Below are 14,344 nucleotides of genomic sequence, written 5' to 3'. Positions count from 1 at the left end.
AGTGTCCGTGCACTCCGATCGTGACTAGTGCAACTTCCCTGTAGGCCTTCTTCGGACTTCATCGCAGGTATTAATTATTCTTAGTATCAGGCACTATCTTCGCCACCAAAATTTCTGTATAGGACACGTGAACACCCTTCAAATTTGCAACTACTTTAAATCTATTTTCAAAACCTACCATCGAACTATTTGCTCGAGTTCTTGACGGATATTCAGCTTTCAGAAAAATGTCTGCCAGCCCATCTCCTTCCGCCGGTGGCGATAGCAAGACAAATGAACAGGTCCACTTTCGTTTTTGTCGCGAATGGTAGGCACTATGTTTCTTGACCTTCTTCTCTTGACGATTTTGCTAATTGCGCTGCTATAGCTCGAACTTGCTCTACCCGAAAGAAGACCGCGTCAACAACCGTTTGATGTTTACGTGTCGAACCTGCCATGTCGGCGAGCCCGCAAGCTCATACTGCGTCTATCAAAACAAGCTCAACAGTCAAGTCGGAGACACAGCTGGTGTGACTCAGGATGTGGGATCTGATCCTACGGTTTGTCTCCCAGGTTTCTGTGCTCATTGCGGGGAGGAGATCACTTGTTTTTCTTGCGGCCAGCCCTCTGAAGATGAGTTGTCCGAAGATGATTATGAGGGGTTCCCAATGCTTTGAGAAAGGGCTCGAATTTGTGTCATGGAGAGATGTCAAGTGATCTTGCAATTTCCCTGGCTAACATGCTCTCTCTCGTTCTAGCTTCCTCGGTCGAACAAGCTCTGCCCGAGCTGCGGTGAAGCCGAAGCGGTCTTTTTCCAGTCTCAGCAGCGTTCTGCAGAAACCGGAATGGTGAGAGATCTACCGACTGACATCTTCGACGAGTGACTGACATATACCTTTCAGAAACTTTACTATGTCTGTTGCGCGTGCGGCAACGTCTTCGTATGATTTGGAACGTCTTTTGTCACCATCGTGTTTTCGATACCCATTATTGGTCCCTTTCAGCATGGTTATGGAGTTACGGCGATGTCCGAGTAATAGAAAACAAGTTTTTTTTCAAGGGATAATTCTATTGATACAGAATAGTTATGTAAATAGACGCTTCGCTTTCATAGGGATATTATACATGCATCGGTGCCAACGACAAAATTTTCGACCATTGCTTTCCTCGTAGTTCCGTAGCCACAACTCCTGGGATTGAGGTCAGGACCTGGGAATAGAGGCGTCAGGATCAGGATACTCACCGTTCATTCTTGTTCCGATCGGGTCTCCAGACTTGTTCACCAACACGCAGGCATTGTCATCGAACTTGACAATAGATCCATCTGGTCTCTGCATTTCCTTCTTCGCTCGGACGACGACGGCATGTCGAATATCTCCACGACGGACTTTGTTTGCAATACCACTGTTCGTCGAGCTCTCGGGGCCAAAGTTCCGTTGTTTCTGAACGACCACGACGATTCGGTCACCTAATCCCCATCACATCAATCGTCAGAACTGTATCGGTAGGGAAAAATTGAGGGAGATCTAGAACCTACCGACTGTGGCTGGCCGCTTCTTCTTCAGGACATTCACGCACTCGACAACTGCGGCGCCGGAGTTGTCGATGCAATTCAGCATCGTCTGGCGGGTGATTATTAGCCAAGAAGGCTCAAATTATCGGACGAGGACAAAATCGCAGGGTTACCTTTAGTTGAATCATCTTGATCGCATGCCCTGAGGGGAACGGCCAAAGTATCAGATAAAGGGCAGACTTATCCGTCCGAAAGATTTCCAGCACGTCCGGACCGGAAAGGTTTTGCCGACCACCGACCCCGGACGGCGGACGGGGCGCTGCTGCTGCTGCAGGAGGGCAGCGTTCAACTCATTTCAAGTCGCATTGATTTAATTAACTGGGCAACACAGCCGTGTGTGTCGTGCTTGGAGCCTCTTGGATAGTCGCCCACTTTCCCATTCGTGCGCGCTAACTTCCCCTGGGGGGCCCTTTTCTTCTTTTCCATTATGCCTGTTGAATTGGATTTTTCTTATCCTTTCTAAAAGTTGTTTCACCATCACGCTCTTTTCGAAAGTCCTCCCCCCCTTTGGTGTTAATAGTATTCCCGCTTTTTCCTACTGTTCCTCCTTCGCCATATAGACACAACATTTAACACCAACCAATTAAAACAAAATTTTCACCACACCACAAACATTCTTTACATGGGAAATTTGTGATCGTGCAGATTGACATGCCGTCGTCGAAAGCAAGAGACAGTCCCGCTGCGGAGCGTCGCGACCGTCTTACTCTTGCAAAGTTGGCTAGCTATGACGATGTCGCGACGGATGCGCTGGTTGACCGGGTACGCCATCTTACTCAGAAACACCCTTTTTGGATTGTATCTAACTTGGACCATATCGCAGGCATATTTCTGGACCAATACCCGCAAAAATAGAACGAAATATATTCCCGTGAGAGGGATTCACGAGGATGATGTCGCTCGTATTCTCCTTCACGATGTCATTGTGGCCAAGGACTCTGCGAAAGCAGAAAAGCAATTGCTGGCAATGTCAGGCATGAAGAAGTACTTGGCCAGGCTTCCCAATGACCGTGAAAAGGAATGGTTTCGCCGGCATCTGCGCAAGTACATCCAAATGTATCTCCCTGATTCGCCCTTCGAAGTTACTACGACCAATCGCTACACAATTACCGAACATGAGGCGGCCATCTGTGCCAGGAAATTCATCAAACAGGGCCAGGAGATCAAGTACCTTAGTGGGACGCTTGTTCCCATGACCCGCGAAGAAGAGCAAGAATTGGATCTGAAGAGGAAGGATTTCAGTATAGTCATGTCTAGTCGGAGAAAAACGCCATCGTTTTTTCTCGGACCCGCTCGCTTTGCCAACCATGACTGCAATGCCAATGGCCGATTGGTGACCCGGGGATCGGAGGGCATGCAAGTTGTCGCCACTCGAGACATCTACATTGGAGAAGAGATCACCGTTTCATACGGCGGCGATTACTTCGGTATCGACAATTGCGAGTGTCTTTGTCTTACATGCGAACGGGCAGTTCGTAATGGCTGGGCGTCTCGTGTTGACTCCGAGGAAGAGTCAAGCAAAGCATCCACTCCAGCTCTGAACGATGAAGCGATGTCCAACGACAGCCTCCTTTCACCCAGAAAGCGCAAGCGCCATTTGGATAGTGATTCCGATATCTCGCCCTCGAGCACGCCTAGGAAGAGGAATAAATTTACACGACAAAGCTCTAAATTACGATCAGCAGTATCGCTCGCAGATTTTGCTCCTTCTGTTGGTTCGGAGGTGGATAATCCATCGCCCCAAGCGGAGACTTCAATTGCGCCAGAAACCACAGCAGCCGCAAGTGTAACCAAGGATGTCATTGTACCTGCAAGCGGTTCTGCTGCGGAAGTCACTCATGTGCCTGCTACTGACTGTGACTCCTCTCCTTCGCTCGAGGCCGACGAGTCACAACAGTCGTCAACGTCAACCACACCAACCTCAATCGGTGATGTCAAGATCAAGGTGGAGGAAACGGTGGAGACGTCCCTCCCTGAATCAGCATCGACGACGGCGACCCATCTTACACTTTCAGTCACAGGCCAGTCCCACAGCGACCGACACCTCCCGGGAACTGACCACGACATGTTGTCAGAATTGTCCGATTTAATTGACACTCCCCAGAAGCCGAAGAGATCGAGGGGTTCTCGCTGGAAGCATAGCGTTGTCCCATCGGTGGAGGAAGAGTCGAGCCGTGTTCGGGTCCCCGGTGACTACACGAAAACTTCCAAGTTGCTCGCGCAAGCCTACGATCGATGGGTAGACTGCCATACTTGTAATGTTTGGTTTGTGCAGCAGAATTCATATCTCACTCGGCGAGAGTGTCCCCGCTGCGAGCGTCACTCAATGCTATACGGTTTCCGCTGGCCAAAGACGGATAAAGAGGGCCCAATGGATGAGGAGGAGCGAGTGATGGATCATCGGACTGTTCACAGGTTCTTGTACCCGGAGGAAGAAGCTCGCGTCTCTCGCAAAGATCGTGGGGTCAGTTTCGGCGTCACGCCCACCCCCGAATTAGTTGAGCCACGAACAGAGACCGAGGACAGTGAAGCATGCGATGACCGGCGCAACACTAGAGCGAGCAGGAGACGGACTCGTTCACTTCGGATGACCATGTAATGATGATGATGTGTAATCGATTAATAGGCAAGGGTTGGATGCTGAGCAGGAGTTTCGGGTAACTCTTTACATTGCAGTTGGCGTTTGATTTATACCTGGGCATGGTGCGATTGATAGGACTTGTTGGGACTGGTTAGATGATCCTTCTTTCTTTTCATTTCTTTTCCCCTTTGCCAGTTGCTTCTTCTGGTTATGATGTATAGACCTCCCTTATCTTCTTTCTTAAGTCTCTCCTTTATTAATTTTGTTATTTGTGCTGAACAAGATCACGACTTGGGTGGGGAGCGACCTCTTGCATATCATTAATCGGGACAAGTTCAAGTCCCTTGGGTGTACAACAGACATATTAGGATTCCACAAGAAAACATCGGGTTTACTGGATCAGAACAGACGGAGACTTGCTCATTCTCGGTGACTCTTCCCCGCATTTATTATGGAGATTTAATGGAAGCTGGAGACAATTCCTGCACCAATGGCGTTCCGCTGTGTCTCCGTTCTTCCAGCTTTAGTCCCTTCGTGTCTTGCCTGCGTGTGTGCAAATACGATTCTCGGTATATCTCCCACCGATGTTGCAAAAACACAAAGCCGTTTTCAAGGTGAGTATAAAAGAGCTCGCGAGCATGTCTATCATTTCCGCATGCGTTGGTCGTCTTGGTGAGAAGGCCTGTGTTAGTTATGGCGCTCCTCATCCCCCATCTGCTTGCCCTCTATCTCCTTCTAACGACCTCCGTTGCCAGAGCTTACGAAAATCCTCTCATCCGCCTCGATTATGGAGTATTCCAGGGCAGATATGACTCGACATATAACCTTTCGTACTTCCGTAAGATTCCATTTGCAGCCCCGCCAACAGGGGAGAATCGCTTTCGTGCCCCTCAGCCTCCCCTGAGGATACTCGGCGATGTGTATGATACCGATCAGGATTTTGACATGTGTCCGCAACGTACTGTTAACGGTTCTGAGGATTGCTTATACCTCGGCCTGTTCTCGCGACCTTGGGATGTCCGCTCCGTCTCCACAGCCTCGACCAAAAGGCCCGTTTTGGTGGTGTTTTACGGCGGTGGCTTCATTCAAGGGAGTGCCTCCTTTACCTTGCCACCATCGTCTTATCCCATCCTCAATGCTAGTAACCTGAATGACTATGTGGTCATTTATTCCAACTACCGTGTGAACGCGTTCGGCTTTCTCCCGGGACGAGCGGTCAAAGAATCACCCATTTCGGATCTAAACCCGGGGCTCCTTGATCAACAATCTGTTCTGAAGTGGGTTCAGAAATATATCCATCACTTCGGTGGTGATCCTCACAACGTCACCATCTGGGGGCAATCCGCTGGAGGAGGCTCAGTCGTCGCCCAGGTGCTAGCGAACGGCCGAGGCAAACAGCCAAAGCTCTTCTCAAAAGCGCTGGCGAGCTCACCATTCTGGCCCAAAACCTATGCCTACGATGCTCCCGAAGTAGAGGTGATCTACAAACAGTTGACCAATCTGACCGGTTGTGCGAACGCCACAGATACCCTCACTTGTCTCAAAGAAGTCGATGTCCAGACCATACGTGAGGTAAACCTAATCATCAGCGAAAGCCAGAAGTATACAACAAGCACCTTCACCTGGGGTCCAGTCATCGACGGCGAGTTCCTCTTCGACACGCTTACCGAAGCTGCGACGAGCGACTCGCTCCAAACAGACCTCGTCTTCGGGATGTACAACACCCACGAAGGCGAGAACTTCGTGCCGACTGGCTTGCGTTCGCAGAACACGACAGATGGGTTCAATTCTTCTATTCCTAGCTTCCACCAATGGCTGGTGGGGTTTCTGCCAGGACTGTCTCCCAAGCAGATACACCTTGTTGAGTCGAAGTACTACCCTCCTGTAGGGGGAACGGAGACTCTTGATCTGTACAATTCCACGTATGTGCGTGCAGGTCTCATCTACAGGGATGTTGTTCTCGCTTGTCCAGCGTATTGGATAGCATCGGCAGCCAAAACTGCGGGTTATGTGGGTGAATATACTATCCTGCCTGCACAGCACGCCAGTGATACCATCTATGTAGGTGTTTCTCAGTCTACAGTATCTGTATACTTTGACATATGGGTTGTTGCAGAGATCTTACTGACAGATATCTTAGTGGAATCAAGTCAATCCCATCCAACAGACGGATGAATTAATATACAAAGGCTACGCTGGTGCCTTCGCCAGTTTTTTTCAAACCGGGGATCCCAACGCGCATAAGTTGACGAATGCTTCGCAGCCCGGGGTGCCGCTGCTCCAGAGTACTGGCGATGAATTTGTTGTAACTGAGACTGGATTCGAGACTGCAGAGCTAGTACTGTTGAAGGAGAGGTGTAACTTCTGGAAGTCGATTGGAGGAAGGATTCCGGTATAGTATAGCTTCTATGAGTATATATATCAACTGTATATGGGGGTACAGCCTCAGTGGCTATAAATAGAAAAGAGCGTGAGTGAGTTTCGTGTCTATACTTTACTATCTAGTGTACAATATTATACATTTCATGTTTGAGCCGTGCTGTACATATATTTACTGTCCGTATTTCCAAATTGTCGCCATGCCCTAACGCCGGTCCTTATACGTTGAAATAGTTTGTGTCCCCTCAGATCAATGCTTGTCCTCTAAACATACCTTCACGGACTTCCTTCACAACATCCTTACGGTCCTTCTTTCCGACTAGCACGATACCGCGACCACGCTTGTTCATACGACCGAGACGCCCCAGACGGTGGATAAAATCGATCGTGGTGTGTGGGACGTGGTATAGAATGACAGTTTTGACGGGGAGAGTGTCAATGCCTCGGGATGCCAAATCAGTGGTAACGAGCACCTTAGTGTTAGGCAACTGGCGAACATTCCCGACTTTGTTGTGGTTCTCGGGCAGTTCAAAGGGAATGGCATCCTCCTGACGCCTCTTCTTCTGGGCTAACATGATTTCTTCTGGGCTGGGCGGAGGTGCTGATTCGGTGAACTCAGCGAGGATCTCTTCTTGCTTCCGGGCGCTGGAGTCCCGAGAAAGCGACTGGGCGTCAATCCCCTTTGACTTTAAGAATTGGGCCACCTCATCGGCTTCCTCACGTTCATTGACGAACACAAGAATCTTCTTGACATTCGGTCCAACATAAGATGCGAACGGGTCCGAGGGCTCGGAATCGCCAGCTTTCCCAATCGACCAGATCACGTCAGCACAGGCCAAGTTTCGATTTCCTCGGTAGGGTTCTTTTTGGATGTCCACCACGCCTAGTTGTACTCGACGTGGGATCGCATGCAGGTTAGGTGTAGTCAGTCTTTTGATGTCTGGGTAGCGCTTGCGTAGCAGATTATCGAGACTGCGGGGAATCGTAGCGGAGCACAGAATAAGCTTGCGGAGCGACGGTGCTACCTTACTAATAATTTCGGTCGTTGTTGGCGAGAAAGAACGGTCCATAAGCGAGTCGGCCTCATCGAGAACCAAATGACTGACCCGGCTCAGCACGTAAGGTTCCGTTTTAGCAATCGATGCAAGCAAGTGAGGAGTAGAAACGAGGATGTCGATACCCTCTGGGTTAAACAGAGTACTCTTGATCCGGCGAGGAGTTAAGTTGGACGAAATCATCCCAGATCGGTATTTAACTGTGTGAGCAAGAGCCTTAACCTTGACACCTACTTGTGCAACCAACTCTGATGTTGGCACTAGAATTATCACTCTCGGTCTTCCGGCATTGGAGAGTGGCGGCTCCTCAGGCTCAAGATCAAAAGCCCGGTTCTTCAGCCTCTCTTCTTTCTCCTTTGCCTTTCGCTCCTCCTCTTTCCTCTCATTTTCCTTATCTTCAACTTCTAACCGCTTAACGGCGTCAACCAAAGGGAGTAAGTATGCTAATGTCTTCCCAGAGCCCGTCTCCGCTGCCAAAAGGTACTGGTCGTAGTGAGGCTCTCCGTCCTCAAGTTTAGTTCCTCGCTTTCCATCCGGTGAATCTTCTATGAGCTTGGGAATCGCGAGACGTTGAATAGGAGTGGGAGTGACATCGACCAGACCGGGAAGAGCCTGAGAGAAGATTGAGTGGCGAACAACTGGTAGGAGCGGGAAGTGATCAAAGCTGGTAACGTCGGCGATTTTAGATTTGATCGCAGTCCTACGGCCATAAGGGACAGGAGCCAGCGTGGTCTGCATCTTTAGAGCTTTGTACAAGGGGCTGTCGCTTTTCCGAGGAGTATCCGCCGCCTTCTCGCCCGAGCGTCTTAAGGCCGCTTGAGACCGTGACCGTGGCTCACCCCGAATATGAGCTTCAGTCTGATTCATCCCTGACCATGGTCCAAACTTGTCTTTACCCGAGCGTTTCTGATTGATCGATGGTTTGGCGACATCTGGGGACAAGGCCAGACGAGCAGCTTTCCGGCGGAGTCGAGCTGTGGCCATAGAGCGCGCGACCTGCGATACGCTCGAAGGAAGGAGTGTAGGGGTTCCGCTCCGGCAGAGCAGACATACTGGAGGACGAACCGCCAGGGACATCCTGCCTAGCTGATTCATGGTGGTGCGATGGTGTAGAGGGACGGATGATGAAATCTCCTCCTTACCCGCTTCCAAGAAAATTCCTTGGATAAGAAAATCAAGGCAGAAGCTCGGAGCACCTGGCGATCCCACGCTAGTCCTGGGTGGGCTTAGAGCGATCGGAGCCGCGACCAGGGCCCCAGGCGTCAAGGCCACCAATGTGCTCAGGCGGCGAGGCCGAAACAGGTGTTGCTATGGAGACTCCCGCCAGCAAATGTCAACATGGAACCTCGACCTCCACCATCGCCATCCAAGTCCCGATGTCTTACTACTTAACAAAGTCTATTTACCTTTTCATCCTGCGATCTCTTTACTTCCTTTCCGTGGTCCGGTGGTGGATGCAGTGGTGTACTTTGGTTTCCCCCCTCCCTTGTATTTCCATTTCTTTTGTTGCCCTATCTCTTCCCATCGGACGGCCTTCTATATCCCTTCGTTATCGCATTACTCTCCCTCCATTACACGGAACAAAGGGACTTCCAACACTAACGAATCGGCAATTATTCTGAACGTGCTACTATCCTACTCTACTTTTTTTTTCTTTTCTTTTCTTTTCTTTTCTTTTCTTTTTATTATTACTTCCCTCCCCCTTGTGACGCATTCTTGCAAGCCTGTTACGATTTTTACGAACAAATCAAGCACTCCCCAACTCAATTTAAATTGACTTCGTTCTTGAATTGCAAAGCGACGTTTTCTTATCGGCTTCTGTTGTTGTTGTTTATCAGAATCAGGTAAGGCGCGTCATTCCAGCAGCAAGGGACGTCAACGTCGGAAATTCTTATGTTTCATCCAAACTATGCGATGAGGAAACAAGCGGCACTGACACTTTAACCCCAGCGCTTTTTCTCTCCTCACTTGCCTTGAGCTGCATCACAACAGAACAAAAATCCCCGGTCAAGATGGGTAGTGGTACTGGCCAACGCCCACTTTCCGAAGTGAGTCCAACGGCTCAACGACGAAACTCGCCTGTCTGGAACCAGAGCACAAAGGTACGTGATGTACTACTCTGTGTAATATGTTTACGGGGCTGACGGTAATCGCGCAGATGATGAGAAACAGTACCGACGCTTACGACGTCAAATCGTCCCCGCGTCTATTTTGGCAAGGACGAGAATCTGGATCTCCATTCCCCAAACCCCAAGAAAACCAAGTCCCTTATGACCCCGAGTCTCCATTTTCCAGTTCGAAGCGACCATCTATCGAAAACTTAAAGCGGCAGTCCCGTGTGAGGAACAGCAACATGCTCCGCGACTATAACCAGGAGTACGACCCAACCAATGTCTATGTACCGCACAGACCCTTAGCCACAAGTCGGTCGCCGCAGAAGGAAGCGCAAAGCACGCAAACGTCGCAAATGTCGAACAGGCAAGAAACCGGCCCAGTAGGCCCAAGGCCGCCATCACCAAGCAAGGAACAGGCACCTCCAGCCAAGTCATCCTTGTCCCGCGCAAGCCGTTTTGGCGTTAAGGACATGGGGTTTGATCCAGAGAATGAAATCTGGTCTGATGCGGACAACAGACACGCTAAAAGCGTCACCTTCGATGCCGCCCCCCCTCAGGTCAACGAGTACGAAATGACAACACCCGATCCGTCTTCCATCGCCTCTGATTCTCGTGAAGGCAGCTATGAGTCTGATGAGGACGAGTTCCCGGACATCAGTTTCGATCGTGACTCATTAACAGACCGTGAGGATAGCTTTGATGCCTCTCTAGAGGACCTCGAGAAGACCCCAGTCGTATTGCCGGAGGACTGGCGTTACATGAGTCCATCCAGCGCAAATGACGAATTGGTGAAAGAGGACGAAGACCCCTTCACTGAGGATGAGGAAAGCCACACTCCAGATCCCCGGCCTTCGTCGCGACAAGAGACATCTGAAAAACAGGCTCCTGTTGAACCTCTGGACTCAAATGACGAGCCTCGCCCCCTTCCTCCCCTCCCAGGGCGTACATCTTTCCCGCCACAGCCTTCGTCCCCCAGTAAGCTGGCTTCAGCATTTGAGCTCGGAAGTGGTGGCCAGCGGGTTCTGCCATCCCCTCCAGGACCAGCTTCCTACAGCAAGTCAGACATCTCAGAATTTGGACATTCCTCGATGTCACTGGAGGACAGGCTGCGCTTGATGATGATACAAGAGAATGGACCGGAGGATGTTAACCCTGAACATCAAGATATTGAGCCGCGTTCGAAGCATGATGATGAGGATCAAGTCGAAACTGAGATTCACTCCAATCAACCAGAGCAACATGACGCTGAGGCTACAGATGAAGCTCCAGGAGCTGCCCCAGAGGTCTTTTCACCACCACATATCTCCAGGGATTCCATCCTACGTGACCTCCGAAGAAGCGAAAGCTTCATGGACGACTCGTTTGACGAGTCTTCCCAGATCCCTTCCAGCCCTCACTCTTATATGAATTATGACCCAGATGTTCCGATTCCGTCACTTGAAAATGATGATGACATGCTTGACGAAGGCGACGATTACGATGACACCAATAGCGTGGTGATCAAACAAGAAGAAGAACATGACAACGATCTTTACGACATCCCCGATTATTATGGAACAATTCCGTCGAAGGATTCCTCCTTCAAGAGCCTCAAGGATAAGCTGACCGGCGATGAGGAGAGCCGGTATTCCAGCCCGCAGATGGAGGATGACTTGACAGAGAAAGGCAGCTCTCGGAATTCTGACGCAGGAAAAGCCACGCCCGTCCCTGCAGATCAGGATGACAAGGCTTTGCGCGAAGAGACACCCCAGGAGACCCAAGCGGCGCCCGCACCTGGTTCCAAAATGTCAACCATCAAAGAGGCCTTGCAACGCCCAGTAACCCCCGAGGATGACAGCCAAATCTCAGAGCCCTCAACCCCAGATTCTGTGATCCGTCATCCTATTGACGATGATAGTGATACAGAAGTTCCATCGGAAGAAAGTGTCCCTGATCCCATTGCGACAGTCAAAGCCCCTGGAACGGGTCTTAAAACACGACCGTCATTAACCCCAGCTGATTTAGAATCCATGGCTGCCACTCGCCGTAGAATAAGCGGACAACATCCCCCACCAATGCCCGGGCTCAGCAAGCAGCAATCCAACGAATCTGAGCATGCCGCTCCCGAGGACACCACCCCAGCACAGCCTGCGAAAGAAGTTTCCCAACGACAAAGCAGTCTTGTGAAACTAGACATCCCGTTCAGTATCCAAGAAGAAAGCCTTGGCTTTGGTTTGGACAAAGAGTTCGACCGCGTCATTGAGAACCAAAAGGTTGCGTTTGAGCTATCCCTTTCCCAATTGTACTCCCGTGCTGGGCCCAATGGACACATGCAGAAGTCCCCTGGCAATGATGTGGACCCAATCGCTAACGAGCCATGCCCTAAACAGAGAGGTTACCTCATGAGACATAACACGAAAGTCATCATTGCAAGCAGCCGCAATGAAGACGAGCCTGCCACTGCTCCTGGAGCTGCCCCGACCGACTCTAAAGGGACAAAGTCGGCTATACCTACACCCCGGAAAGCAAGCCAGCAAACTTGGACCACTGTGCCTTGGAACGGACAAACTCGCCGTGCAAGCATTAGGCAAGCTAGCGGAATCCGCAAGAAGCCCGTTCCTGGACCCGTGCCCCCTCTTCCAGGCCAGCAGAGCAATGTCCAAGAAAACCCTGCGACAATCGAAGAGAACGAGCCTGCTTTGAATGGGGCCTTGGATGAAGGAGAAGAGCGAGGTCGGCTATTCGTCAAGGTCGTTGGGATGAAGTACCTAGATCTGCCGCTCCCACGAGGTAAGTTCCCGATGCCACTATACGCATGAGCGACATCATCTAAATATAATCTAGGCGAGAGATCGTACTTCTCCCTGACCCTCGACAACGGCCTCCACTGTGTTACTACGGCTTGGTTGGAACTCGGAAAGACAGCCCCCGTCGGGCAGGAATTTGAGCTGATTGTGCAAAATGACCTAGAGTTTCAGTTGACTTTACAGATGAAGGTTGATGATGAAAAATTCAGAGTCCAAGAGCCCCCTCCAACAGCATCACCCGCGCGACAGAAAACGTCCACTTTCAGCAGGGTGTTTGCTTCCCCTCGCAAGCGAAAGGAATTAGATATGAAACACCAACTGGCTTCCCAACAGCAGAAGAGTAAAGATGTTAACGCAGGTGTCTGGGACCGCCTCAGGACTCTGATCGCTAGAGACGGTAGTTTCGCTCGTGCATATGTAGCGCTGAGCGATCATGAAAAACATGCTTTCGGCCGCCCTTACACGGTCGATGTGGCCTGCTTCAATGAATGGGCCGTTGAAGACCAGCCAAGCAGTGTTAAGAGCAAGAAGAGTACCTCCAGCGCTACTTCCCAACGGCGGCCTCCTTACAAGATTGGCAAGCTAGAGCTGCAGCTGTTGTTTGTCCCCAAGCCAACAGGTGCGAAGGATGATGATATGCCGAAGAGCATGAACGCTTGCATTCGAGAAATGCGTGAAGCGGAGAGTGTTTCATCCCGTAGCTGGGAAGGATTCTTGTCTCAGCAGGGAGGCGACTGTCCCGTAAGTTTCCCTTCACTCATATTCCCTATAACTCGGCCCACTAACTTCTCGTTGGCAGTTCTGGCGTCGCCGCTTTTTCAAGCTTCAAGGCTCCAAATTGACCGCATACCATGAAACCACCCGTCAGCCTCGTGCGACGATCAACCTCTCAAAGGCTGCCAAGCTTATCGATGACAGATCGTCCTTGATGCAGAAGGAGACCACAACCAAGGGCGGTGGACGTCGCAAGTCTGCCTTTGCAGAAGAGGAGGAGGGCTATATGTTTGTGGAAGAAGGATTCCGTATCCGCTTCGGCAACGGCGAAGTGATCGACTTCTATGCGGACAGTGCAGCCGACAAGGAGGGCTGGATGAAAGTATTGGCCGACGCTGTGGGTAAGGGCTCTTCGGGAAGCAGTCAAGTTAAGCAGTGGACCGAGCTCGTACTCAAGCGTGAGCGTAGCGTCAAGACGAGACGGGAAACGACTGACCGACGTTTCGATGGGCCTCCTCCCCCACCCGTCAAAAAAGATAAGGATATTGCGCCTCCACCGACATCCACGGCACCGGCGCCGGCAGCCGCACCGCCACGAGCTAAACATCGCTACACCCAGTCTCAACCCGAAGTTCGCAGTGCGGACACTCGACGCCAGAAAGCGCGCTCCTTGATTTTCTAAACACGCCAACAGGTTGGATTGACTTTTTCTTCCCGTCTTTGAATCTCCTTCTGTGTTTCCACTTGTCATATTGGCCTTGTCTTCTCATCCCTCTATCGTGCATCCTTGATCTGTTTGCTGTTTCTTTTGTCATTTGTCTTCTCCCCCCCCCCTTTTTTTTCCACTTCTTTTTCTCTGCGGTGTTGGTGTACTACTGATGTATCACTTGACTTCCTTTTGTGTTTCCTTCTGTCTAAGGTCCAATTTTCACTAGCACCGAGCGTCGTGTTGCATTCTGTCGTACATTAATGATACATAGCGCCTTTCTCTTCTTCCGTCAATAATTGAGTTTGTTCTTTTTCCATGGTCGACCTTGTAAATGAAGTATATGTCGTCTACCTCTGGCTTGGTAAATATATAGCCATAATCATGTACAAGACGGTCGTGACAAGCTCCATCTTTACGCCTATGACGGCCTCGAGCCTAACGAACGTCAGATATA

At 50.5% G+C, this 14,344-nt stretch overlaps 6 protein-coding genes across 6 annotated transcripts; 4 read left to right on the top strand and 2 right to left on the bottom strand.

Moving 5' to 3' along the window:
- Positions 1-227: 227 nt before the first annotated feature.
- On the top strand, positions 228-926 carry ABOM_007105 (DNA-directed RNA polymerase II core subunit RPB9; the record flags this gene model as incomplete). Its single annotated transcript, XM_022534234.1, has 4 exons — positions 228-307; positions 368-539; positions 738-827; positions 882-926. The coding sequence occupies 4 exons, from the start codon at positions 228-230 to the stop codon at positions 924-926; spliced, it is 387 nt and encodes a 128-aa protein (XP_022388653.1).
- A 172-nt stretch (positions 927-1,098) lies between these two features.
- ABOM_007104 (mitochondrial 54S ribosomal protein uL14m) lies at positions 1,099-1,680 on the bottom strand (the record flags this gene model as incomplete). The annotated part of the gene is made up of 4 exons (XM_022534233.1): positions 1,099-1,169; positions 1,223-1,447; positions 1,517-1,601; positions 1,666-1,680. The coding sequence occupies 4 exons, from the start codon at positions 1,678-1,680 to the stop codon at positions 1,099-1,101; spliced, it is 396 nt and encodes a 131-aa protein (XP_022388654.1).
- Positions 1,681-2,203: 523 nt separating this feature from the next.
- ABOM_007103 (SET domain protein) lies at positions 2,204-4,151 on the top strand (the record flags this gene model as incomplete). Its single annotated transcript, XM_022534232.1, has 2 exons — positions 2,204-2,314; positions 2,376-4,151. The coding sequence occupies 2 exons, from the start codon at positions 2,204-2,206 to the stop codon at positions 4,149-4,151; spliced, it is 1,887 nt and encodes a 628-aa protein (XP_022388668.1).
- Positions 4,152-4,826: 675 nt separating this feature from the next.
- On the top strand, positions 4,827-6,531 carry ABOM_007102 (putative carboxylesterase; the record flags this gene model as incomplete). The annotated part of the gene is made up of 2 exons (XM_022534231.1): positions 4,827-6,194; positions 6,274-6,531. The coding sequence occupies 2 exons, from the start codon at positions 4,827-4,829 to the stop codon at positions 6,529-6,531; spliced, it is 1,626 nt and encodes a 541-aa protein (XP_022388669.1).
- Positions 6,532-6,757: 226 nt separating this feature from the next.
- On the bottom strand, positions 6,758-8,662 carry mrh4 (ATP-dependent RNA helicase MRH4; the record flags this gene model as incomplete). The annotated part of the gene is made up of 1 exon (XM_022534230.1): positions 6,758-8,662. One exon carries the CDS (start codon positions 8,660-8,662, stop codon positions 6,758-6,760), a length of 1,905 nt encoding a protein of 634 aa, XP_022388670.1.
- A 917-nt stretch (positions 8,663-9,579) lies between these two features.
- bud4 (putative GTP binding protein (Bud4)) lies at positions 9,580-13,863 on the top strand (the record flags this gene model as incomplete). The annotated part of the gene is made up of 4 exons (XM_022534229.1): positions 9,580-9,669; positions 9,726-12,450; positions 12,505-13,208; positions 13,267-13,863. 4 exons carry the CDS (start codon positions 9,580-9,582, stop codon positions 13,861-13,863), a joined length of 4,116 nt encoding a protein of 1,371 aa, XP_022388671.1.
- Positions 13,864-14,344: the final 481 nt, after the last annotated feature.

Source organism: Aspergillus bombycis (genome assembly GCF_001792695.1).
Source record: "Aspergillus bombycis strain NRRL26010 chromosome Unknown contig00048, whole genome shotgun sequence".
In the NCBI taxonomy this organism is placed as follows: Eukaryota; Fungi; Ascomycota; class Eurotiomycetes; order Eurotiales; family Aspergillaceae; genus Aspergillus; species Aspergillus bombycis.
Note: the sequence above shows the minus strand (reverse complement) of the source record. Positions and strands in the feature narration are given on the sequence as shown.